This window comes from Pteronotus mesoamericanus, unplaced genomic scaffold (assembly GCF_021234165.1).
Source record: "Pteronotus mesoamericanus isolate MK-2021 breed Mesoamerican mustached bat unplaced genomic scaffold, CSHL_Meso_final contig_317, whole genome shotgun sequence".
NCBI classification, from domain to species: Eukaryota; Metazoa; Chordata; class Mammalia; order Chiroptera; family Mormoopidae; genus Pteronotus; species Pteronotus mesoamericanus.
Genome location: NW_026555133.1, coordinates 4,874,470 through 4,902,245, shown reverse-complemented (window position 1 = coordinate 4,902,245; position 27,776 = coordinate 4,874,470). Strand labels below are relative to the sequence as shown.

General features: G+C 37.7%; 1 protein-coding gene across 2 annotated transcripts in view; it reads right to left on the bottom strand.

Annotated features, from left to right (window-relative positions):
* Nucleotides 1-27,776, bottom strand: part of METTL16 (methyltransferase 16, RNA N6-adenosine) — a 66,038-nt gene that overhangs the window by 6,559 nt on the left and 31,703 nt on the right. For both annotated transcript variants that reach the window (XM_054575895.1, XM_054575894.1), the window contains 3 exons: nucleotides 22,256-22,398; nucleotides 12,715-12,784; nucleotides 11,564-11,653 (listed from right to left, as the gene is read on the bottom strand). In XM_054575895.1, the coding sequence (XP_054431870.1) occupies nucleotides 11,564-11,653; nucleotides 12,715-12,784; nucleotides 22,256-22,398 (303 nt within the window). The remainder of the gene's footprint in view (nucleotides 1-11,563; nucleotides 11,654-12,714; nucleotides 12,785-22,255; nucleotides 22,399-27,776) is intronic.

Genomic DNA, 27,776 nt, shown 5'->3' with positions numbered 1-27,776 from the left:
ATCTGGATACACGCATATACATAGGCTTAGAATTATTTTAGTTTTACTCTATTATACAATGTAGGTACTCAAGAAAGATAATTTGTACTCTCAAAATTCTCAAGCAAAGTTTTTAAATGATTAAAGATCAACTTAAACCTGGCTTATAGCAACCACTCCCCTCCCCCTCATGTTTGTACTGAAAATTCTTAGTAGGCAGGGCCAGAATAAAATACAGGAGCAGGTCTTAAGAAATTTATTTTTTAATACATATTTTATTGATTATGCTATTACAGTTGTCTCATTTTCCCCCTCCCCTTTATTCTCCTCCGCCTGGCACCCCCCATCCCACTTGGCATTCCCCCCACTTCAGCTCATGTCCATGGGTCGTACATATAAGTTCTCTGGCTTCTCCATTTTCTATACTATTCTTAGCCTCTCTCTGCCTATTTTGTACCTACTATTTATGCTTCTTATTCCCTGTATCTTTTCCCCCATTCTCTTCCCGTCCCCCATAATCTCCATTTCTGTTACTCTGTTCCTGTTCCAGTTGTTTGCTTACTTTGTTTTTTGTTTTTTTTTAGGTTCAGTTGTTGACAGTTGGGAGGTTTTTTCTTATCATTTTACTGTTCATAGTTTCTAAGCCACAAACTGAATGAAATCACCGGGTTCTCCCTAGTATCTGCAAGAAAAGGAGGGAGTCATTCACTACAGATCTGCTGAACATGAAGCCACAGCCTCCTTCTTCTGCCAAAGCAGCTTCTAGAATGGTATGGAGGAGAAAGGAGCACTTACTGCACGAGGAGCCTTGCTGCTCTGCTGTACTCTGAAGGACGACTGCCCCAGGTCCCCCAGAAACAAGCAGAATGTCTGTGAGCCAGGAGTCAGCACAGGCCATCTTGTTTGTTTGTTTGTTTTGAGAAACAGAGCCAAGGGGCCAACACTGACACATGTATGGAACACGGACAGGAGGTAAGCTGGGAAGGACAGCCAGACTATCTCACCAACTACACCTTAATCAACTGTGCATCTTCTCTGCTGCCATAAAGTAAACTAGATATTTTGCTGTCTAAGGGTATAGCCTCCTTATTAACAGTCCAGTGGGCATTTCTACTATTATCTTTATCTGATGGGTCACTGTTCAAAATGTCCTGATCATCCCTGGTATATAGGTAATAACAGTAAAAAGGAAAAAAGGGGAAGAAAAATTTATGCAGAATGCTACCTACCTGAAAGGGAGTGTTTATAACTCTATAGGTGCCTTTCCTTATAGTAAAAAATAAACAGTAGAGACCAGTGTGGCTGCGTTGGCTGGGCATTGTCCCACAAAACGAAAGGTTGCCAATTCGATTTGGGTTGCGGGTTCAGTACCCAGTTGGGGCTCGTACAAGAGGCAACCAATGGATGTTTCTCTCTCACATCAATCTTTCTCTCCCTCCCTTCCTCTCTCTCTCTCTTTAAAAAAAAAAGTGGAAGAATAAATGATAAAATTGTTTAAATAGTAACCATGGAGTAGTGAGGGAGCAAAAGAGGCAAGAAAAAGAAGCCAGGCTTTTGACTACATCACCTTTTTAAAGATCTGATACTGAAACTATGCAAATATATTTTACAATTACAAAACAAAATTAAATAATATGAAAAGATAATATCTATCCACTGTGAGATTGTTCCCAAAGACAAAAAAATGAAAAAAAAAATTTGTTATTTCCACAAATGTCTTTGTTACTGGTAATGCTGAGACCTGTGGTGTATCGGTGGGTTAAAACAAATGGCAATTCTGTTATATAGTACGGTTAATGGCTGACCCTACTGACATGGGATTTTTTCATTAGGAGATACAGATAAAATGGTGATATTAAGTAGAAACTGAATAGAAAGTACAGCATAAACTTATAATGTATTTCACCTTTAAAAAGAAGATAATTCTGCTTTGGCTGGTGGGCTCAGTGGATTGAGTACCAGCCTGCAAACCTAAAGGTTGCTGGTTCAATTCCCTGTCAGGGCATGTGCCTGGGTTGCAGGCCAGATCCCCAGTTGGCAACCGACTGATGCTGCTCTTGCACACTGATGTTTCTCTTCCTCTCTTTCTCGCTCCCTTCCCCTCTCTCTGAAAATAAATAAAATCAAAAAAAGAAAAAAGAAAAACCTCTGTCCTGACTGGTGTAGCTCAGTGGGTTAGGCATCATCCCCACAAATCATAAATCGTAGAGTTGCCAGGGTTGTAGCCTGGGTCCCCGGCTGGGGGCATGTGAGAGGCAACTGATCAATGTTTCTCTTCACACAGATGTTTCTCTCCCTCTCTTTCTCCCTCCCTTTACCCTCTCTTTAAAAATAAATGAATAAAATCTTAAAAAAAAAAATTCCTAGTTCTATCCACTGAAAAAGCCTAGAAACAATGACCAACTCAGTAATGGCCAACTTCGTGCCCACGTAAGTACCTCTAAATACCATTTCCCACTAAAATAAACTAGAGGTCCTTGAAGAAACAGTTGATTCCAGGTCTGGGACAGAAAAAGATATGGGCCAGGACAACCTGTCACATTAGAAAGCAAAGAAGCTACCCAAGACTATCATGGTAACAATAAGACAACTCAGGAGTCAACTTGAGGGAACTCCCGAGGGCCAAAGATGGACAACCTGTGCATCCATAAAGATAATAAGTGTAATGGATTGAAATATACTGAAAGTGGCAAATCCATGGGTTCATAATACTCCAAAAACAAAAACTAAATTACCCTCTTTGGCCACTTTTGGAGATGCTAGGGAACTACCAACTCATCATTCTTAAAATAAAACAAAATAATCAAGCATTTATCCTGCTTTTACCAGATGAACTGTTGCTAAGGGCAAGTTTCTCTAACTCTGTCTCTCTAAAAGACTTTATTTTTAGAGAGAGGGGCAGGGACCCTGAGGGAGGACCGAACCTGAAACTGAGGCATGTGCCATCACTGGGAACCGAACCTTCTGCTTTGTGGGAAGAAGCACAACCAACTGAGCCACACCAGTCAGGGCAGATAAGTTTCTCTAAAGAGAAACTTTACAAAAAGACACCAGCAAGTATTTTGTGCCTCCTGACAGAAGTATACCACACACCTAGAAATCAGTCTTGCCCTTCCATTCCTCAAAATCAAATTTGTATTCGATCAAGTCTTTAGATCTAACTACCAACTTACAGGAAAGGCAGGGTCTGAGGAACACCCTGGAAATGAACTCAGAAAAATTGAGATGCAAAAAATTCCAAAGGACAAATATCCCAGTTTCCTCAACAAACAAGAGAGTGAGATGAGGGGGGAAGGAGAGGAGGAGGGAGGGAAAGAGGAAGAAAAGAGGAGGGGCACTACACAGTAAAAGCAATTGAAAGGACATGTCAACCAACTACAACGTGTAAAACTTAAGATTCCAGTTTGACAAACTTTACAACATCTGACCAAATACAGAGCTGACATGAGGAATTATTGTAAATTATTTTAGTTGTGATTGTGGTATTGTGGTTATTATTTTTTTTAAAGAATCTTTACCTTTAGAGATTAATATGCAAATAGTTACAGATGAAATACACTGAGGTTTGCTTCAGAATTTCAGGACAGAGGTAAAGGAGTACATGGGACTACAGATGAAACAAGAACAGGCACAACCTGTCCACAGTGAAGTGGGTGATAGGTAAAATGGGAGTTCATAAAAATGATCTATCTTTTTATAAATGTGAAATTTCCTATAATCAAGTTTTCTTTAAAAGTCTTTTGTATGTGAAAAATCAAATGATAAAGCTTTTAGAAAATAACACAGGAGAAAATATTCCTGACCTTGAAATAAGGAAAGATCTTAACTATTTATTTATTTATTTATTTTCACAGAATGGGGAAGTGAGGGAGAAAGAGGGAAAGAAACATCAATGTACGGTTGCCTCTTGTGCGCCCCCAACTGGGAACCTGGACTGCAATCCAGACGTGTGCCCTGAGTGGGAATCGAACTGGCGATACTTTGGTTCACAGGCCAGCACTCATTCCTCTGAGCCACACCAGCCAGGGCAAGAAAGACTTTTTTTAAACAAGACACAAAAAGCACTAACAACCATAAAGGAAAAGATTGATACAATGGGTTAAATAAAATTTTTTATGATTTGTTTATCAAAAGGCATTGACAAGCTAACACCTGGGAGAAAATATTAGCAACACACAGAATGGGGCAAAAGTAGGTTTACAGTTGTTCATATGGAAAATAATACAATAACTAATAAATAATAATACAAGAACAGACTGTTTCACGTACTGATGACTATAAACCTACTTTTGCCCCACTCTGTACTAAAAGGAGGTCCATATTCAGAAAAATAATGAAAATGCCTACACTTCAATTTTTCCTTTTTTACATTATTTTTTATTGTATTTTTCCATTACCATTTATCCCCCCATATACGATCTTCCACATCCACGTGCCCCTGCCCCCAGCAATCACCACACTGTTGTCCACGTCCATGAGTTTTTCTTTTTTGTTTGATCCCTCCACCCCCTAAACTCCAGAGCAATTCAATTTTTTAAAAAATGTTGTAATAAAATATGCAAGAAATGCAGACACTTGACATAAAGAAAATATGAGAGTGTATAAAATATCTAAAGAGATGTTAAACTCCATGACCCAGCAGTTCCACTCCTAGGTTTATACTCAACTGAAATGAAAAATCATGTACAAGAATGTTCACAGAAACGTTATTCATAACACTTGCACACTGGAAACAACTCAAATGTCTCTAAATGGTAGAATGGATAAATTGTAGTATACTCATAAGACATAGTAATACTGTTTGAAAGGACAAACTCTTCTTCAAACTAATGCGCATGAATCCCGCATACATGAATAGAAACCAGATACTAAGGATCACGAACAGGAGGGAGGGTTAGTAATTAGAAGCAAGCATGAGAGGAATTTGGGTTACTGGTAAAGATTCAAATTTATAACCGGTATGTTTTTATAAAAGCATGTAACCTTTCCATTTTTAAATTTATAAAACTTTATCTGAATACAAAAAGAACCAAGGCAATTAAAATGGTCTAAGGTTGATTAATGAAGAAGTAAAGGTAAAAGTACATTTTTATCCAGAGAGAGCACTGCTGTCCAGTAGAACTTTCTGTGATGGCAGAAATGTTCTATATCTGTGCTGGTCAATATGGTAGCTTTCTAGCAATGTGTGGCTATTGGAACACTTGAAATGTAGCTAATGAAACTGAGAAACTGAATTTTAATTTATTTTTAATTAAAAAGTCAATGCTCTCATGGCCAGCATATTGGATAGCACAGATCAAGCAAGAGCTACGGAGGCAACCATGCCCCTGGCTGGTGTGGCTCAGTTGGTTGGAGTGTTGTCCACCCTGCAAACTGAAAGGTCTGGGGTTTGACTCCTGATCAGGGCACATGCCTATGTTTCAGGCTTGGTCCCAGCTGGAGAGCCTACAAGAGGCAACCGGTCAATGTTTCTCTGTTACATTGATGTTTCTCTCCCCACCCTCCACCCCCACCTAAAAGCAATGAAAAAAAATGTCCTCAGGTGAGAATTTAAAAAAAAAAAAAAGAGCTACAAAGGCATCACCATAGGAAACAGAATCCATTACAATATTTTCTCTCTGGAGAGTGGGATGGTATAAAAGGTCAAGATGGGGCTAACTTGCTTGTATGATAAATTCTTTTGTACTATTTGATGTGTAACTTTCTGTATGTGTAGAAATTATATTTTAATTTTAAAAAAGAAACTACTTGCCCTGGCTGGGTGGCTCAGTTGTTGGAGTATCATCCTGTACACCAAAGGGTTGTGGGTTTGATTCCCAGTCAGGGCACACACCTGAGTTGTGGGTTTGATAGCCAGTCTGGGTGCATACAGAAGGCAACCAACCAATCATGTTTCTCTTTCATATAGATGTGCTTCTCTCCCTCCTCCCCCAGCTCCCTTCCTTTCTCTCTATAATCAATAAAAAACCAAATCCTCAGATGAGGATTAAAAAAAAAAAAAAAGAAGAAGAAGCCATGTAATAGTCTTAAGAAATACCTTCCATCTATTAAAAAAAAAAAAAAAATCAAACCCACTTTTAAAGCACAAAGGTATCCTATTTTGAATAATATTCCAAATAAGCTGTATGAGCTTTGAAAGCAATTTTAACAAAATCCCAAACTCCAAAAGAGTTCCTTTAGGAATTAAAAATGATTAGAAACTGAAACCAAAATAAAATATTTTGACAAACAGCAATAGAATAAATGTAATACCTAGTAACCCAGGAGGGAGTGTCTGGGGTGGCTGGCACTCCTGGACCTGTACATCTCAACTTGTAACTCAATTATAAGTGACAATCCAAACAAACAAAAAAGATTTATCAATCTAGCATTGCAGTTAATTCTGCAAGCTGCATTTTGGGACTAGAAAGGTAAAAGTAAATAAAAATAGAAATGATTCCATAAACAGAATGAATCTTTTTTTATGATTTATAAAATAAAACTTACTTATCATACTTTGTAAAAATAATGGAACCAAATGATAAATACAGTGTATCTTCTTAGATTGTCAATTTGACTCAATATTAAAATTAGTTCTTAAAAATAAAAATAAACACATATATTGAATATAATACAAACTTCAAATGGATTTTAAATGATAAAAGTATAGGATATTTTGTGGGCATACCATGCTTTATCATCATCTTGATGCTCAGGAGTTTGTCAGTAACTGTTTTCTGCTATAGCTGGTACTTCAGTGGAAAAGTCTGAGATTCACTGTCCTACATCATTTGTTTCTTTATTTTCATTCATTTAATGATTATTATTTGAGGACCAGACATTTATGCTAGGTTGGTGCTACATAAAAGATACAACGATAGGAATACGGATAAGTACTATAATGAAGATGGGAGAAGGATCCCAGTATCAGTTTAGGAAGAGTCAGGACAAGCTTCACAGAAGGTAGTATCTGAACTAACTTGCTAGATGAGGAGTCCGATGGTCTGAGAGCAATCTCGTGACTGCCTGGATAGTCTATGCCCCCCCGCCCCCAAAAGGAATCTCAGCAGTAACTCAACATTATTGTAGCATCAAACTGGAAAATGATAATAAAATATATTTTACTGAACACTTACTATATAGCAGGCACTGTGTAAAGTATATTTAATCCTCAAAACCCTATGTGGTAGGTATTATAATTAGCCCCCATTTTACAAATGAGGAAACTGAAGCTTAGAGACGTCAAGTAACCTGCTCAACATAAAACTAGGTAGGGGCAAGCTCATAAACGGCGTTTTCTATACATCATGCAATAGTTTTGGTGTTATCCACCATGCCAGAGTGAAACAAATTACCAATTTCAAGTATATCACAACTAAAGTTATGGAGAATACAAAGGACTGAAAAAGATAATTACAAGTCCAGAGATTTCTGTAGGCTGAATGGTTAAGAAGGCTTTATGCAGAAATTGGGATTGAGCTGGGCTGCAGTAGAGGATGTCCGAGAGAAGGGCCAGACAGAGAACGGACTGTGAACAAAGGCTGCACAAAGTCAGCTTTGAAAAGTCTGTGGAGGCCAATATAGTAGAAAACAGTACAGTCAGAAAAACAGTGATTAAGATGGAAGTCAAAGACAGATCTGGAAGGCCCAATGAGCCAAACAAGGGGCTGGTAGTAGGCAGCCACTCTTGCATTTTTGAGCAGAATGGTGAGCTAAGGATAAGCCCAAGTAGCTCTTATAAGAAAAGAGAGGCTGTGGAGGATGGTCTACAAACAAGATGATGAGGGCCTACATGATCAGGTTATTACATGGCCAGACTGGAACAAAAGGCAGTACTTTGGAAAGCAGAGTATCAGAGTGACGAAGAGTGCAGGCTATGAAATCAGACTAATCTGGGTTCCAACCTGAATTTTTAGAGCCTCAAGTTTACTCATTTAGTAAATGGTAATAATGCCATCTAATTTACTTGATTGTTGTCAGGTTTATATAAAATGATAGATAATGTGTATGAAGTGAACCATTCAAACAACAAAGACAATATCCAGTTCTTCAAACATACTAATGTTCTGCTCACAATGTTGTATCTCAGCTGTACTAAATCATTCCTTTCAACATTCAGAAAAAGCACCAACAGTAACAATTCCTCCTCCATGAAGTCATCTCTGACGAGCCTTTCTGAACTCTCTCTCATTCTGGTCCCTACCATTCATTTCAGTACTTACTCATACATAATTTTGCATAAATGCTTCATGTGTTTTTCTCTCTCATAAAATTAATCATCATAAGGGCCAGAACATGGTGTCATTTCTTTGGTATTATCACAATAAAGATCATACTTAATGAGAAAAGTAAATAAAAAAAGGGTCCTTACCTTTGGTTTTGCTCAAGAGCTCAACTCCCTAATCATCCCGCCTGTTTTATAAGGTGTAACTTGAAATAATACTGGTTTTCAAACCACTTATTAACAGTGAATCCTTTAAATAAAATTGATATATAACATTGCTAAAAGCAAGATGGCTCTGGTTAAAATGAGAGTCAGGCCAAAAGTACCAACCTGATGCATTTACAAGGAATCCCTAATCTATCTGGAAGTAGTTTGAAAACCTATGGAGTTGTAAATAGAGCCATTGTCAGAGGACCCCAAACTCTGACACTAACAAGGCTACCTAATTAATTTGACCCCTTCCCTCCACCTGCTTTCCAATCCAAAAGGCCCTCTAGTTACTACTCCCTAGACAGGGAAGTCCTAGGAAATGTCTTGAATTCAGAGGAAGAATTTTTTAAAACCAAAGTTCCTGGGCGATGCTCATACCGAGAGTTCACATCTTGCTGGAGACATGTTATTTCCCCTTTTTCTTTTCTTTTCTTTTTTAAGTCACATGAGGATCTTATAATTTTTCTTTAAAGATTTTATTTATTTATTTTTAGTCAGAGGGGAAGAGAGGGGGAAAGAGAAGGAGAGAAAAATTAATGTGTGGTTGCCTCTTATGCACCCCTTACTGGGGACCTGGCCTGCAACCCACGCATGTGCCTGGACTGGGAATCGAACCAGCGACCCTTTGGTTCTCAGGCTAGAGCTCAATCTACTGAACTACACCAACCAGGGCCCCCTTTTTCTTTTAAGAAGCATCAAACTCCTGAAAGCAAAGTTAAAATAATGCCAGGAACAATTAGAAAGAAGCTGGGACAAAAAGGCATTCTAAGTGCTTGTTAAAATTCTGTAAAGAACAGTCCTTACAGGAAGCTTCCTTATATTCATCATTAATATAAAATGATTGTACAAAAATTCTATCAACACTAAGACTTGTCTTTTTGTCGCTAAAATAGATCCAGAGAAGAGCAATGGGCTTAGTGTAGGCACTTGAATCAGAAATGAATTAGAATTTTTCAGCATTCAGCACCAACAGGAAGGAGTCATTTAGGCCTGAGATAAGTAAAAACAGAAGTTGCCATAGTAACCTGCACATTTACCCTAAAAAGGCCAGACTGGGGATGAGAGGCGGGGAAGTAGGTCAATATTTCTGCCTAACCAGCTCTGGTTCTTGGCTTCCTTTCCTCATCTAAAGCAGCATCCTCCTTCCTCCCCACCCCCAAAGGGAGGAAGAGGGAGAAAACTGGGTGATAGTCATTCCAAAAAGCAAGGGGTGAGGGGGGATCCAAGTAGAGGGCAAGGAGAACCAAGAAGACATCCCGCTGAAAACCTCATGCATGTCCTGGGACTACCCCTGGAAAAACAGTCACTGATGAAGGGCACCAGTGCTAAGAAATTGCTGCTGGGTTACCACATATCAGAAATTGCCATTTTCCCTGTAGCAGTTTAAGTGCACCTAACGAACACTTGGGAATGCATTATTAACAGCTTTCGGTTGGGGCAGTGATGGGGAGGGATGAGTACTCCGGCATGGAAGAAACCAGAGGCTCTCAGCAGAAGGCATTCTTTGATGTTTGAAACTATGAAAAAGGCTCGAGGAGGACCTAAAAGACAGACAGGGAGGGAGGGAAGCTTAAAAGATTCCTTTTCAAAATAGGGTGATTTTGCTAACACAGAAACATAGTGCCCTTTGATACTTTGATTTGACATAGCTACTAACCCCAGAGTGTGACGGCACCTCTGGTCTCTGGGATGATGTGAACAGTGCCAGGGCTCATTATTAGCTCTTCCACCCGTGGTGCCAACAAATGTGGGAAGCAAGTTAAACAGAAAACATTTGGAAACAGGTGCAGTTCCACTGTCCTGCAGCTGTTAGTGTCTGCATAGAAATAACCCAGGCCATTACTAATGATTTTAACAATCTGGAGTGAAAGCAGTGGTATTCTAGAATATGACAGAAAAAGGAGCAAGGTCCCAAAAGCAAAAACATCCTGTTAACCAGTGACTATTTCAAACTCTAACCTCTAGAAACCTTACTGCAGTCATTGTATGGAGAAGGCGGGTCTAGGCTCCATGGGACAGGCCATTCAAGCTTTACTGGGAAACTTATTTAAACTCAGCAGCACATCTAGTTGCAGAATATCTGGAAGGACAGTTTCAAATTCAACCTCATGTGCTCAGAAACATCTGCAAATTGCTCCCTTCTACATCTGCATGTGTCTCTATTCCTCTGCCCTATGAGAGGCAGGAAAGCAGCTCACAGATACAGCAACATTTAAGATGACTTTAGAGACAGCGAGTAGACAAGACTTTTGGAGAGGAGCACTGAGAATGACCCTATTCTATGGGCAAGGGTCTAGAGACCTAAAGGATTGGGTACTAGGCCTCCATCAATACTATGGGCAGGAGGAGCACAGACAGAGCAAAGTGTGCCTTAAGGGGGGAAACTACAGAGAACAGTCAATCACTTTTATGAGGGAAGTGTGAGAACAAACAGATGCTATTCTATTTTGACTTTTCAGTATAGCCCAGAAAATTTTATTCAGTCACATCAGTTCCTAAGTCTTTTCCCTTTACATATAGCAACACAGAGGACAAGGAGAAGTTTGTGGAACAAATCATTTTTTAAACTGTCCTATTACAGAAAATGTTCAAGCTCAAGCACACACAAAACAGAACAAAACAGGAAAATGACCTATCACCCAGCTTAAAAAACTTATCAATACTCTAGAGCTAATCTTAAAGCCAACATAGGGATCATTCTAGGGAAGGGCTCAAAGTGTTACACATCAAAAGCCTGCAAACCCAAATGGCAAACTTCTGTATACAACCAGGAACCCCAGGAGATAGCTATTCTAGGAAAGCAGCAGTGGGCAAAGAAAAACAAACAGACTTCCATTTCAATTCTTGAGGCATGTCCAACAGAATACTTATACCCACAAGGTGTTTCTATGTAAGTTATATTATCTGAATTTTTAATTCCTAAAAGATGCGTTTCCAATTCATTTATGTTTGCTGAGCAAGAATCACTGTGTTGCTCCAGCTTATGAGAAAGGCCCCACGGTTACCACAGTCATCCTCCCAGGACTGTGTCTTATTTACAACCACTTTACATTTTGATGCAAGCACTTGGAGCATTTGGATACAGGATAGTAGAAATTTAGTTCATTTATGACCTACTAAAACCCACCATATGCTGGCATTTGGAGAAGCTGAAGCAAGGTCTCTACTTACTGGTACTGTTACATCATGATAAAAACTCCAAGCTAAGGCCCATCTCATTGTCCGACCTTGACAGAATTCAGTGTAGGTGACTTTAGGAACCTGAAACCAGCAAGCACAGAATCTTATCAAATTGAAGACATTCTACCAATATGTTTAGCTGCTGCCTCATGTGAAATTGTGTTGGTCTTTCTTTTTATCAGTTAACAAACAGTACTATCCAAAAAGAATTATGCACAGCTGCCTAAAATCAATGAATAAATTATCTCAACAAAGTTATGGGTGTTTTTTTCCCCCTTCCTATAAAGCATTAGAGATAATTTATAGTTCTGGCTTGAGATCCAAATATATGAAACACCCAAAACACAGCTCTTCAAAGAATCATTAGTAAAACGATTTGAATGGTTTTTTGTTTTCTTTTTCTAAGAACGAGAGCTACCAAATGGCTAAACCCAGCTCTGTGCTCTCCCTTTTGTCTATGAGATTTTAGGAAAGAAAAAAACTATTTTGTAGCTATTCTAATTTTAACAAAGAAAAGGTATGGTAGGAAACATAAGATAAATAGAATGTCAGAGAGAAACCCGAAATCAGAAATTTGGCTTCTACCACTGACCCTGCATTTGATCTCTTTCTCTGAAAAGCTATCCTGCTCAGGCTTAGTCATGCAAAAACACCATAGACTGAAAGGGGCAATGGGAGCGGCAGGGAAGTATTTATTTGCCGCCTGCTTTTCGAAACTGAATCAAGGGGCTGAACCTGTATGGAATGTACCATAGAGGGAAACAAACTATACTGAGAATCGTTCTAGTTCTAGCTATTCTTTTGAAAACTGGACACATAACTTAGAACAAGTCTCTTAACTTACATAGCCTTGAGTTTCTACAATTATAAAGGAGTCAGATGTGAGGTCAGTAGGAGGCAGACAACAACCTTTTTGATTTCTGGGTTCTCTGACATTCTACTCATCCTGTTTTCCTACCTTTTCTCTGTTATAATTGTCAAAAAAAAGGCCTTATTTAAATAATTTATGAAAAGACCCTTTTCGCCCAAAGATTACAAAATAAAAAAGATTTAAAAAACCCAATTTAAAGTATAAAAGAAAATTCTATATTCCAACTACCACTAAAAGTAGGCACACAAGAACAGAAATAACAAAGGCTTACCCTTTGTATACGAAGTTCTTCCTTCAGAGGAGCAAGGCTGCATTTCTTTCCCAGCATACAGCTATACCACCTAGGTGGGAAATCAGACAAGTAAAACACTGTTCGTGTGGTTACATGTTTAAAAAATTGATTTGAGAGAGAGAGAGAGGGAGAGAGAGGGAGGCAGGGAGAGACAGGGAGGGAAACAGTGATTTTGATGTTCTATTTATTTATGCATTCATTGGTTGCCTCTTGTATGTGTCCTGACCGAAGATCAAACGAACAACCTTGGCATACGAGACACCGCTCCAATCTAGTAGGCCAGGACTATGTGGCTACATTTTTACATTAAGCATTATTCAAGTGAACAAGATAAGAACAGTAGTAAACAAATGCTGAATTAAGTTACACCTGACAATAATAAGAATTGTATACAATGTACCTAGACAAAGAACAACTCTAGCCAAGGAAAATAAACCCAAAGCAATTTAAAAAAGAAAAATCCACTTAGCCTCTCCAATGACTCAGGGCTGATATATTATGGTAAAGAGAGTGAAAGAGTGAGAGGTCTCACCTGTGATGCTCAGACTACAGGCCATTTAGCCTAAGGACAGAAATTAGTTAATAAATAACAATAAAAACATATATACCTGAAACTAATATAATGTGTTGCAACTGAACCTCAACAACAAAAAAAGTACTATATAAACACCCTTTCTCCATATTAAAAAAAATGATAAAGTCTAGTATAAACCTGTATTTTCAGATGCCCTCACCTGTAAATAATTTAAGGATATATATTAGAGTTTCAACAGAACATTAAATCAATTTCTTCTACAATATATACAAATTCAGATGAGGAAATGCAGAGAAGATGGAGTGAATTGGTTAAAAAGTAAAAGAATTTATGTCTTCCAATCACTCTAAAAAGTTTGAAAAGTATACACATTATACAGGACTTCTCTTTAGTCTATAAAGGATTAACTACTATGGGAATTTCCCTTTCATCATAAACAACTAGGAACTGGACAAAGTATATGAAAAAATTGTTATTCAGACACTGGACAACTGAAGATCTATGATCTCAGAGAGAGAAACAAACAAGGGGAGTCCTACAATTGCCAGAGCTTGTTGCCTGAAGGAAATTTCCAAGCTGCAATGCAGGGAAAGAAAACTCCAACAGAGCTGTGTAATCTCACTGAATTGATGAGTTAGATATTGGAGTTCTGAGAGGACAAAGCAGTAAGTATTTGAAGAGCAAAATACAAAAGAAGGAGCTGCACAGACAGAATTCTGGGTATCTGGAGAAGAGTTCCCTGGAATATTCTGCAGAATAAATAATTATGTGGGGTGGAACTCCAGAGGCTAGGGAAAGTACTCTCAGACAGCAGTAAACTGAACAATTCCTGGACTCTAGGGAGAGCTGGGATTAATCTGTGGTTCTACTAGGGAGAGCAGAAAGCCCCTGTTAATAAAAGGGGTATATATCTAGCAGAGTTCTGGAAAGCATAGCATACTGTTTTGTAATGGGGCTTGAAGCTATCTGTATGTCCGCTACTGAAGCTCAAAAGCAAGACTCTAAAGGATCAAACTGATCACAAGTTAAGAAAGCATCAGAACAAAGTCCAACACTCTTTTAAAGAAATAACAATGAATCGCAGCATCCCAAAATATAAGATTTGCAATGTATAGGATCCAAAAAAATTACCAGTCTTTTAAAGAAGTAGTAAAATAACTCAGAGCCAGGATTTAAAAATCAATCATTAGAAATAGATCAAGACTTGATTTAGCAAAATACCCTTTAGGTTCATCCATGTTGTTGCCAGCAAGATTTCATTCTTTTTTACAGCTGAGTAATATTCCATTCTATATATACATATAACCCACATCTTTATTTTGCATATCAAAGGCATGCTCAAGATGGGCCCTTTGCCATCTCTAAAAACTGGCTAGTCCGGGGGAGGGGCAGTCTCTCTCTAACCAGAAAGATTTTCAAGGCGTCAAAACATAATATATAGAAAATGGAAAATAATTACAATGCAAAGACAGGCACAAAAGTCTACATTCTGTATGATCCCACTTATATGAAAGTCTAGAACAGGCAAAAACTATCTGACAGAATGACCAGTGGTCACTGGAGGCTGAAATGGGTGAGGACAGACTGCAAAGGGGGCACTAGGGAACTTTTTAGTGATGGAAATGTTCCATAACTGGATTGTGGTGGTAGTTACATACACATTTGTCAAAATTCATCCATTGTACACTTAAAATTGGAGAATTTTACTGTATACAAGTTATATCTCAATAAAACATTTAAACATAAATTTCTAAATGTGGTATCTTATACCTTCAAATATACATAAAGAATAGTTAATATAGTAATGTTTCACATATTTCTCTCATTTATAACAACTTAGTTATGCTAGCAATATGTACTGTATCCTGCATTTTTTCAAATTATCACAATTATTCCTATGTCAGTTGAATTTTATCTAATTGCACATTATTTTTTAAACTTTTTTATTTATTGATTTTAGAGAGGGAGAGCGGGAGGGGGAGAGAGCTAGAGAGAGAAATATGAATTTATTGTTCCATTTACTTACGTATTCATTGTTTGATTCTTTTTTTTAAGGTAGTACGGTAATCATAGATTTTTTTGCATTTTATTTATTTATTTTTAGAGAAGGGAAGGGGGGGAGAAAGAGAGGGAGAGAAACATCAATGTGTTGTTGCATCTCAAGTGCCCAGTACTGGGGGCCTGGTCTGCAATCTAGGCATGTGCCCTGAATGGGAATCAAACCAGCGACCCTTTGGTTTGCAGGCCCACACTCAATCTACTGAGCCACATGAGCCAGGGCTCATTATTTGATTCTTGTATGTGCCCTGACTGGGGATGAAACCCACAATCTTGGTATATCAGAATGATGCTCTAACCAACTGAGATCCAGCCAGAGCTAATTGCACATTATTATTATTATTATTATTATTATTATTATTATTTTAATTCTCACCTGAGGTTATTTCCATTGATTTTAGAGAGACAGAAACATCAATGTGAGAGAGCAACATCAATCTGTTGCCTCTCATACCCACTCTGACTGGGGAATCAAACCCACAACCTATGTATCAGGGGCGACCCCAAAAAACCTGGTATCTTCTAGAGGGTGTGCCACTTGCAGTACAGGCTATCCCCACTAGGTGAGTGTTCTAGGAACTCACCTCCATCAGTGGTCCATTGTTGTGAGAGGCTGTGTTCAGCTTCAGTGAATTGTTTTGAAGACTCTTTCAACACATTTACCCATTTCATGATGGGGGATTTACAGGCATACCTGCCTGCCACACCGTGCTGAGTGTTACCAGTTTTTGACTAAAAATGGCATGATCCTTGTGCCCCACCCTCCCTTTTCACCCAATCTTGCCTCAAGAGGCTTTTTTTGTTTCCCTGGATGAAAAAAGTCCTCAAAGGGAAATATTTTTGCTGCTGTGGAAGAGGTGAAACAAAAAATGGCAGAAACACTAATAGGCATCAAAATCAACGAGTTCAAAAACTGTTTTGAGCAGTGGGAAACAAGTCTCAATAGGTGTATTGCATCAAATGGAGTACTCTGACGGTGACTAAAGTTTAAACATGTTAGAATAAATACACAATTCTTTATAAATTTCAGGATTTTTTGGGTCATCTCTCGTATGTGCCCTGACGAGGAACCAAGCCCACAATCTTCTGGTATGCAGGGGCAATGCTCAGACCGTTTGAGCCATCTGGCTAGGGCGCACATTATTTTTAAAGAGAAATTACAGATTAAGGAGATATACTATTATACTGCTTTAGAAATAGAGTTTACTAATAAATATTTTGTTTTCATTGTTTGTGGGTTCAAGTACAGGTGACTGGCCCTATTTTTGTGTCATCAATCTCTTTTCCCTTTGAAAATATGAAGAAATACTTGTTCTACATAAACCACTTTAAACAAACCTGGGTGAATTAACCTAGAGCATAATCAACTTCATTTAGTGGTTTTAAAATGTTTGGAAGAAAAACAATATGTTCCCTTTAAGAAGACAGTGTATATAAATGGAGAATTAAAAGGAATGTAAAAGCCTTTAAAGAAATTAAGAGCAATTTTCCCTGGCTGGTGTGGTTCAGTGGATTGAACATCAGCCTGCAAACTGAGAGGACACCAGTTTGATTCTTGGTCAGGACACCTGACTGGAGTGCGGGTCAGGTCCCCTGTTGGGGGCATGTGAGAAGTAGCTGGTTGACGTTTTTCTCCCTCTCTCCCTCCCTTCCTCTCTCTCTAAAAATAAGTAAAATCTTAAAAAAAAAAAAAAAAAAGGCAATTAGTGCTCACATAGTAACCTATAAAATAGGTTAATTAACACCTTTCTTTTAAAATTAACATTCCTGAACAGATTAGGTCATAGTCACCAGAAGCCACCGAAATAGCCCACAACAGAGACCAAAAAAAAAAAAAAAAAAAAAAACAAAAAAAAAACTATTTAGTCCCTCAGGAGATGAAGAAAAGCAAATGTTTAGATAAGTAAGTCTTGTAATGGTTAAATATGTCATTGGTACTTTATATAAGCTTGGGAGAGTTCATGTTTCCTTTAAACCCTTGATGTAAGGTGAACATCAATGTATTTAACTGTGTTTTGCAAGTTATATTTTTATAGAAAAGAGCAGAGGTAACTGGTTATACTAAAAATTCTGTGTTCACTTCACTTCTAATAGATCCCAGCTATTCTCAACAGGCATCCTGTGACAACTAATCAAAATGCACGTAGAAAAAAATGATCAAAAAGAAGATCCAGTTACCCAAGAGGCTTTGAACCCATTTTACTATTTTAACGATTAGTATTAACAGCACTCTTCAATTTACAACATTTAGCAATTCCTCTGAAACAACATGTTTCAAGGAAAAGTATTTTGAAATAATTTCGAACATATAGAAGTTGCAAGATTAGTACAAATGATTCTGGAATACTTGTCGTCCAGATTCAACAATTAACATTTTCCTCCATCTCCTTGTTCTCTATGTTTCTTTCTAAACCGTTTGAGACCTAACTAAAAACATCATCATGACCCTTTAATCATAAATATTTTGGCATGTACATTTTAAAGATTTTACTTATTTATTTTTATAGCGAGGGGAAGGGGAGGGTGAAAAAGAGGGAGAGAAATATTGATGTAATGATTGCTTGTCTTTCGTATGCCCCCATCTGGGGACCTGGTCTCTAATCCAGGGATGTGTCCTGATTGGGAATTGAACTGGCAACCTTTCAATTTGCAGGCTGACACTCAATCCACTGAGCTACATCAGCCAGGGCGGCATGTACATGTTAACAACAAGGACATTTTCTTTCATAACCACAGAAATACTATGAAACTGAGAAAATTTAACACTCAAACAATACTATTATCTGGAATACAGTCCAAATTCAAATTTCACTAATTATCCCAATAATGTCTTTCATGACAAGTTTCTCCTCTGATGCAAGACCCAATCTAGGATCACACATATTATTTATATGTAAAGTTTCTTTAGTCTTTCAATCTGAAACAGTTTAGGTCTTTTTTTTTTTTTTTTTTTTACTTTCATGACCTTAGTATTTTTGAAGATCTTACAAAATCCCTTAAGTTGGTTTGTTTAAAGCTTCCTCATAGTTTGACTCAAGTTATATATTTTGGGCACGAAGAGAAGAAAGGTCCTGCGGTGCCCTTCCAGGTCCCTCTTATCAGGAGGTGATCACCTGAACAAGATGGCTTCCCCCAGGTTTCTCCACTGTAAAGTTACCCTGTTTCTCTTTGTGATTATAAGTAGTCTGTGGGGAGATACTTTGAAACTATGTAAATATCCTGTTCCTCTCTAAATTTTCCATTGTTGATTCGTCCATAAATCAATTATTACTATAATGATTGCAAAATGATTTTTCTAACTTTATTATTCCTTCTACATTTATTAGTTGGCATTCTACCATAATGAAGAACATTTCCTTTATCTTCCTTATGCATTTCACTTGCTTATTTTATTTGATAGGTTATGATCCATTATTTTTATTATTCATTCTGAACTCACACTGTCTTATCTTTGGCTTGAGCTGACTCCAATGTTCTTCTGACATTTAACACCATAGAAGGTATTACACAAATATTATAGGCGTACCCTTTTATAAAGGTGAGTCAAAGTTCACAGTAGAACCGGACAATCTTTCAGCTGGGGAATTAACCAAAAGCCCAGTTATAAAATCTGCAGTTGCTCCCTGCAACCAATACTTACAACACTCCTTAACTATACTAGCACCTAGTTTAAAAAACAGAAAGGAAGGAGAAGCTCTACAGTAATGTCCTTGTAATGTTTCCTTTCAATATTGTGGACCTCTACTTTTCAATCTACTGAATTCCTACAATGGCCAAGCGTTAAAATGATCCTATTTATTATTCATTATTATTAATTGTAACAAGTATATATTCATTTAATTCTATGACTACCCTATGAGGTAACTACTGTTATCCCTTTTTACCAACAAGAAAACAAAATTTAAAAGATAAGTCAATGAATCACATTTCCAAAGACCCAGATTATTAAATTTATTGCCCATCACTCACCAAGTATGCAGATTATACCCAAATTCAAGAAGTATCCACCATCTGGCTGGGGGTAGGGAATGAAAGGGAAGAAGCAAAAAGAGGGAGACTGGGTGAAACCAGTATTAAGTTGGAACTCTGTTAGACACAGAGGTTTGATTCCTGGAAAAATAGTAAAATCATTGCCATAAAGAGCATCAGCTATAGACCTACTAAACAATGACAAGAACGGAATTCAGGCCATGGGAAGTTTGATAAAGTCCGCTAATTTACTTAAAAGGTTAAGAGAGTGAGTCTCTAAAAAAGAAAATGCTAGTAAGTAAACTCAAATCACAGGAACAACAAACACCCGCAAGTCACCAACGATAGAAGAGCTGTCTAATAATGTTATGTCAATTACATCAATTATTTTTTAAAGGCTGTCTAACTAGAAGTCTGATTGCAGACTGGGCCCCAGAGACATGGAGTAGAGGAAAGAGCAGAACTGGACCAGAATCAGGACACATGGGTTCCAAGTCTCTAATCTGTAAAACTAAGAGGCTGTACAACTTTACCTCCCAAGGGACTCCCAGCTGCAAAATTCCTAAAGATACAACACAAGACTGCAGTTGCTACAGGTGAGTGCCATCACTGAGATCAGTCTATTTTTAGAGCTTTGAAATACGCAGTTTCCATAGCATTCTAAACTTCTGAGAATTGTGTAGTAGGATAAACATTATGTTAACTATAAAAACATGCAGAGGGACATGAACAGATAATATGCACATGTACAAATGAAAGTTGTCATGATACAATATGAAATTGTAAACAATATTTGCAACACTTTCAAGAAATTCATTCCTCTCAACTTGCCAGAGCAGACAAGACTGCTGAACCCTGTTTTTGTTTTTTTAAATCCTCATCCAAGGATGTTTACTGATTTTAGAGAGAGACACTGATGTGAGAGAGAACAGCAATTGGCTGACTCCCGACCAGGGACTAAACCTGCAACCTAGGATGTGCTCTGACCAGGGATCAAACCCGCAACCCACTGATGCTCAGGATGATACTCCAATGAATGGAGCTACTGGGCCAGTGCTGAATCCAGATTTTAAATCGTTAACTGGGTAAGGTGCCACCAACCTCAAAACAGTCAACTCTAGAGAGATGATAGGCTCTGGCAATTTATCCTTCCTAACAAATGTATACCTTTTATTCAATTTGCGGGCTACGACAGAGCCAGGTACAGGCAGACTTGGAACATATTGACCAACTTCTCTCCCTTAGAATGTTGTTCCTTTACAGAATATTTTTGTAGCTCAAAGGGACTTTGGAAATAACAGAAATTTACTGATTAAAAGCCTCCTGAAAACAATCTTCCCCATTTTCCTGATTAGCACCAGTCCCCTCAAAAAATGACAGGTATTGAAATGGCCCTGATGACCTCCTTGTATGAGTTTCAGGCTCTTTAAGTTTATTTTACTTACTCAGACTCTTCTCAGTGCTCATATTACTTAAAGCCTCTTTTTTCCCTACATACCCTAATGGATCTTAGAATAAACCAATTTAAAACAACAACAATTTATTAATCTTTGGCTTCAACAATGTGTACATTTTCTATGGCAGACTATCCAATAATCCAGTTGCTTCCCACAAATATTTAAATAAACTCATTTAACAAATCAGAATATCTGGTTTTAGAATTGGCCTTTTACTAAAATAAGCAGCATTAAATACCTATAAACCCAAAAGAAAAAGAAAAAAAAAAGTCTCCCTATCCAGCAATTCCACTTCTGTGAAAATACCTAAAAGAATTGAAAGCAGAGTCTTAAGAGATACTTGCATACCCATGTTCGCAGCAACATTATCCACAATAGCCAAAAGATAGAAGCAACCAAAGTGTCCATCAACAGACAAATGGCCATCAACAGACAAATGGGATAAAAAAAAAATATATATGGTATATACATACAGTGGAATATTATTCAGCCTTAAAAAGGAAATTCTGACACACTATAACATGGATGAACCTGAAGACATGATGGCAAGTGAAAGAAGCCAGTCACAAAAGGACAAAAACTACATGATTCCACTTATATAAGGTATAATAGTCAAATTCATAGAGACAAAAAGTAGAATGGTGGTCGTCAGGGTGTGGGGGAAGAGGGGAATGGGACACTGTTGTTTAATGGGTATAGAGTTTTATTTTTCCAAGAAGAAAAGAGTTCTGGAGATTGGCTGCACAGCAATATGAACATACTTAACACTGCTGAACTTCGTACTTTAAAAACAATTAAGGTGGTAAATTTTGTTATGTGTATTTTTTACCTCAATTTTTAAAAAATCTTCTCTGTCTCAAAGCTAAATTCTAGGGTTCAAAACCTTTTAGTTTTGTACTGCATTATCCATCATTTCAACAACTCTTGGCAGGGTGAGAAGTCAAGTGAGGCAAATAGCTCTTTTTGAGTACCTGATGCTGCTTAATAACAGGTGTGTTGCGCAAAATAATTAGCTTTTAACTTAACTTTCCTCTGGAACTGGTTAGTGATCTCAGCTTCCCTTCATTAAGTTCTTGACAGTTCAATTTCCTCACATCTGTCATTGTTTGGGAGACTGATTTCAAGAACATAAATTGCTTCAAGGACTAAGCAACAAATTTTTTCTGCTTCATGGGACAGATTTGAATCCATCTGTTTTCTAATCAAAAGCCATATTTGAATCTGTTTTGTTCCATCACAGTATCGAAATAAAAGTAATACAATCATATGGTATTTTCCTCCTTTCTATCCATGTAGTACAGATGATTACAGGAAACGCAAATCAATTAAAGGCATGAGTGCATCCTCAGAAACAGGGTCTTTGCAGACTGTAGGACCTACTACCTTTTCCATTTTTCTCTGTCTGTTCTTTAGATCACTGTGGTTACATTGACTGTGTGGCATGGTTTCTTTTGTAATTACACAGGGGGTAAATATTCCCATACTGTAATGATCAACTTACCTTAGTCTTTTTTTAAGTTGTAAACTGTCATGGATGATCCTTTTAACAAACTCTAATTCGCCTCCTTCTGCCATGATCTCTGTGATACCTCCTGTATTTACAGAACTAGGTGGAGGTCTTCGAGGATTTCGAGAGTTTACTCCCTGAACAACAACAACGAAAAACCCTGGTGAAAAATTTTACACCTTATGATCAAGTCTTTGACTGTAATCTAGTGCCAAATAAGAATGCTGAGACATAATTTTAGTTTCCAAATATCATTCTGGATTTAGGATTTAAAAATCATATAATCCTTCCAATATTACATTGAAAAAAATGCATTCATGCAAATATTCCTTCCTAGGATCTTTTACCTTACATCTTTGTGGGTAAACATACAGAAATTTTACCTTTTTATGCACCCAATTCTGTCACTTTTTCTTTGTTTTCTGTCTTGGTATCATGTACAGTAAATATTACATCCAAAAATTATATAAATATTTACTTATGTTTTCTACTACCATTGTCACGGTTTTACTTTTAAAATTTAGTCCATTCCTACCTCGCATCATATTTAAAAAAATAATTCAAATGGATCAAAGATCTAAATATAAAAGTTAAAACTATAAAACTCTTAGAAGAAAACATAACAGTAAATTTCATAACCTTAGATCAAGCAATGGTTTTTTTATATATATATATTTTATGTTATTACAGTTGTCCCATTTTTTTTCATCTTTATTCCCCTCCACCCTGCACCAACCCTCCCCCCCAGCATCCTGCCTCCTTAGTTCTTGTCCACTGGTTGTACATGTAAGTTCTTTGGCTTCTCCATTTCCTATACTATTCTTAACCCCTCCCCCCTCCTGTCTATTTTGTACTTACTATTTATGCTGCTTATTCCCTGTACCTTTTCCCCCATTTTTACCCCTCCCTTCCCCTCTGATCTCCATTTCTATGATTCTGTGCCTGTTCTAGTTGTTTGCTTAGTTGTTTTTTTTTAGGTTCAGTTGTTGATAGTTGTGAGTTTGTTGTCCTTTTACTGTTCATAATTTTTGATCTTCTTTTTCTTAGATAAATCCTTTGACATTTCATATAAAAGGGGCTTTGTGATGATGAACTCCTTGAACTTGACCTTCTCTGGGAAGCACTTTATTGACCTTTCCATTCTAAATAATAGCTTTGCTGGATAGAGTAATCTTGGATATAGCCCCTTGCTTTTCATGACTTTGAATACTTCTTGCCAGCCCCATCTTCCCTGCAAGGTTTCTTTTGAGAAATCAGCCGATTGTCTTGTGGGGCACTCCTTCATAAATAACTGTCTCCTTTCCTCTTGTTTCTTTTAAGATTCTCTCCTTGTCTTTAATTTTGGGTAATGTAATTATGATGTGCCTTGGTGGGTGCTTCCGTGGGTCCAACTTCTTTGGGACTCTCTGAGCTTCCTGGATCTCCTGGAAGTCTTGTGTCCTTTGCCAGATTGGGGAAGTTCTCCTTCATTATTTTTCAAGTACGTTTTCAGTTTCTTGATCTTCCTCTTCTCCTTCTGGCACACCTATGATTCGGATGTTGGAACATTTCAAGTTGTCCCAGGGGTTCCTAAGCCTCTGCTCATTTTTTTGAATTCTTGTTTCTTCACTCTGTTCTGGTTGAATGTTCATCTCTTCCCTTCTGCTCCCAATCGTTGATTTGAGTCCCGGTTTCCTTCCCTTTCCTGTTGATTCCCTTTATATTTTTCTTTATTTCACTTTGCATAGCCTTTGTTTTTCCCTCCATTTTGCGATCATACTCAACCATTTCTGTGAGCATCCTGATTACCAGTGTTTTGAACTGTGTATCCGATAGGTTGGCTATCTGTTCACAGGCTAGTTCTGTTTTTGGAGCTTTGATTTGTTCTTTCATTTGGGCCGCATTTCTTTGTCTCAGTGTGTGTGTTAAGTTGGGAGGGGTGGAGCCTTAGGTATTTGCCAGGGTAGGGCAACCCAGGTCACTCCCTTGTAATGCTGTATGTGAGGGAGGGGCCCAAGAGGGAACAATGCCTCTTGCTCAGCTCTTGATAGGTTTTCAGTCACTTCCCTCACTACCCACAAGCGAACTGGGTCCTTCTGGTGCTGATTCCCGGGTAAGGGGTCTCTGTACATTCTAGGATCCTGTGGGTCTCTCCAACAGAACTCTCCTATGAGGCTGGGAGTTTCTCCCGCCTCTGCACCCCCCACTGATTTTTAAAGCCAGAGGTCCGAGGCTTTCTTTTCCCACACTGGAACCCTAGATTGCATGGTTGGTCTCGCTCCCCAGCTGTTCTTCTCAGTACCTGCATGTGAATGTGGGACCACCTGGTCCTCCAGCCACTGCCTTGCAACGCATCCTCTCTGCCCCAGCTGCCTGTCTCCACCCCTCTTACTGGTCAGGATGAATGTTTCTTCTTCAACCCCTTGGTTGTCAGACTTCCATAGAGTTCGATTTTCTGGCAGTTCTGTTTATTTTTTGTTTTTTAATTTGCTGTTGTCCTTTTGGTTGTGCGATGAGGCAAAGTATCAACCTACACCTCCTTCTTGGCCAGGTGGTTTTTTAAATATGACACCAAAAGCATAAGCAACAACAAAAACTATATAAACTGGACTGCATAAAAATTAAAAACTTTTGAACTGCAAAGGACACCATCAAGAAAGTAACAAGACAATCCACAGGATGGGAGAATGTGTTTGCAAATAATATATCTAATGAGAGATGTATCTATAATACACAAAGAATTCTTATAACAATAAAAAGAAAAATAACCCAATTTTTAAAGGGGCAAGGATCCAAATAGGCATTTTTCCAAAGATATACAAATGGCTAATACACACATGTAAAGATTTTCAATATCATTAGCCATCAATGCACATCAAAACTAAAATGAGATACCACATTATCCCCACTAGGATGGCCATAATTAACAAGGATATGAAGAAACTGTAACTCTAATACACTGCTCATGGTAGGATGAAAAATGATGCAGATTCTTTGGAAACCAGTCTGGTAGTTTCTCAAATAATTAAACATAGAGTTATCATATGACCCAGTAATTCCACACTTTCTGTAAAACAAGGGGGTACCCAAAAAACCCCGGAATTTGGTTATAAAAATTATATATTTTTACATGTTTAAACTTTGGTCACCTTCAAAGTACTCTCCCTTAGATGCAATACACCTATCAAGACTTTTTTCCCCTGCTCAAAATAGCTTTTTTTTTTAAAAATTATATTTTATTGATCATATTATTACAGTTGTCCTGATTATTCCCCCTTTGCTCCCCTCCACTGAGCACCATGCCCCCAGGCAATCCCCATACCATTGTTCATGTCCATAGTCATGTGTATAAGTTCTTTGGCTACCCTATTTCCTATATTGTACTTTATATCCCCACGGCTATTCTGTAACTACCTATTTGTACTTCTTAATCCTCTCACCTCTTCATATGTACTCCTCCTTCGCCCTCCCACCTGGCTTCTTCCTCTCCCCCCTCCCACCTGGCAACCTTCCAGTAACTAACTTCTTTTCTCTTGTTTTTAAGAGTCCCTCTTTATCTTTAAACTTTGGCTTTTTAATAATGACATGTCTTGAAGTGGGCCTCTTTGCATTCATTATTGTTAGGACTCTCTGCGCTTCCTGGACTTGCATGTCTATTTCCTTCACCAAATTAGGGAAGTTCAAAACAGGTTTTGAACTCATTGCTTTTGATGCCTTTTAGTGCTTCTGCTGTTTTTTTGTATCACCTTTTCCACATCAACAGAAATGTTTCCCTTTGAGGACTTTTTTCATCCAGGGAAACAAAACGTCTCCTGGGGCAAGACTGGGTAAACAGGAAGGGTGGGACATGAGGGTCATGCCATTTTTGGTCAAAAAATGATGAACACTCAGCACCATGTGGGCAGGTGTGCTTGCAAACCACCCATCATGAAATGGGTAAATGCACTGAAAAAGCCTTCAAGAAAAAAAAACTCACTGAAGCTGAACGCAGCCTCTCGCAACCCCAACTGAACCACTGATAGAGATCGGTTCCTAGACCACTTAGTGGGGTAAGCCTATATTACAAGGGGCCCGCCCTCCAGCAGATAATTCCAGGTTTTTCTGGGTTCCCCCTTGTATAAATCCAAGAGAAATGAAAACATGCCCATACATTGTACACAAATGTTCACAGTAGCATTTTCATGGAAAAAAATGGGAACAACCCAAATGCCATCACCTAATGAATGGATAAGTGAAATGTAGTATTTCCATACAATAAAAAAAATTTGGTAATAAAAAGAAATGAAGTACCAATAGATGCTATAAGATGAATGAACCTTGAATATATGTTATGCTTAGTGAAAAAAGTCAGTCACAAGACATTACATACTGTATGATTCCATTTATATAAAATGTCTGAAACAGGCAAATCCATAGAAACAGTAAGTAAACTGAGACTAATTTGGTATGGATTTTTTTTTGGGGGGTGGGGAGCAGGGGATGATGAAAATGTTCTAAAACTGATTGTGGTGATGGCTGTACAACTCTGTGAATATACTAAAAATAATTAAATTCTGCCTTTTAAGTGGGTGCATTATAAAAAGTTATTTAGTTCTGATGCTGGTAATACATGGTGGGGCAAAAGGAGTTTTACAGCTGTTCATATGGAATATAATACAATAAATAATAATACAAGAATAAATCCTGCGTTTTGGATACTCATAACTAAACCTACTTTTGCCTCACTCTGTATTCTATTTCTTATTTGGATGCTAACTCTGCAGGAGTGTTCACTTTAGAAAATCCACAGCTTACCTTTATGACATGTACTTTCATGTACATATGTTGTATCTCAATATTTAAAAAAAAAGTACTCCAGGTTATATGGCTATTTTAGTTCTTATAATTTATCTGCATCAAAGGTGAAAATTTAGATTTCTTAAATTCTGCTTCTCTTTATGTTCCAACTTAGAATGTTGGTATTGTTAATAAGTTTCTGTCCAACTCCCTGCTCCACCCTCCAACACCAAATTTAATCCATCTAGAGTTTATTTTGTTATGAGGTATGTAAATGGTACTTTTACATTACCTTACTGATTCTAAAAACAATATATTCTTTTAAAGCTTTGAGCATATATACCCTCTTATTTCCTTTTGATTAATATTACTACCTTTCTATTAATAGAGAATTAACCAGATGAAAGAAAATAGTTTAAATCAGTATTTTATAGTACTGAGATTTTTAATAGGTTCTTTGTTTTTCACCCAATGTATCTCTTCCCATATTCATAAGCAAATACATTTTTCATTCAAAGTTGGAAAGACTAAATTGGATACTTGTTTACTCTCAAATGACAGGTGGCAATAAAAACAGTTAACCTCCTCCCTAAGCCAATAAACCCAATATAAGAGTACCCTGTGACCTCAACTGGTCCAATCAGAAGAAACCCAAAAGCTGAATGTTTGGGGGAAGCAAAGAGCTCTGTCCTCACTCTCTCCCCTCCTCAAATATTATTCTGCCACAAGTAAACCAGCCTGAGAGCAAAATCACCCAAGG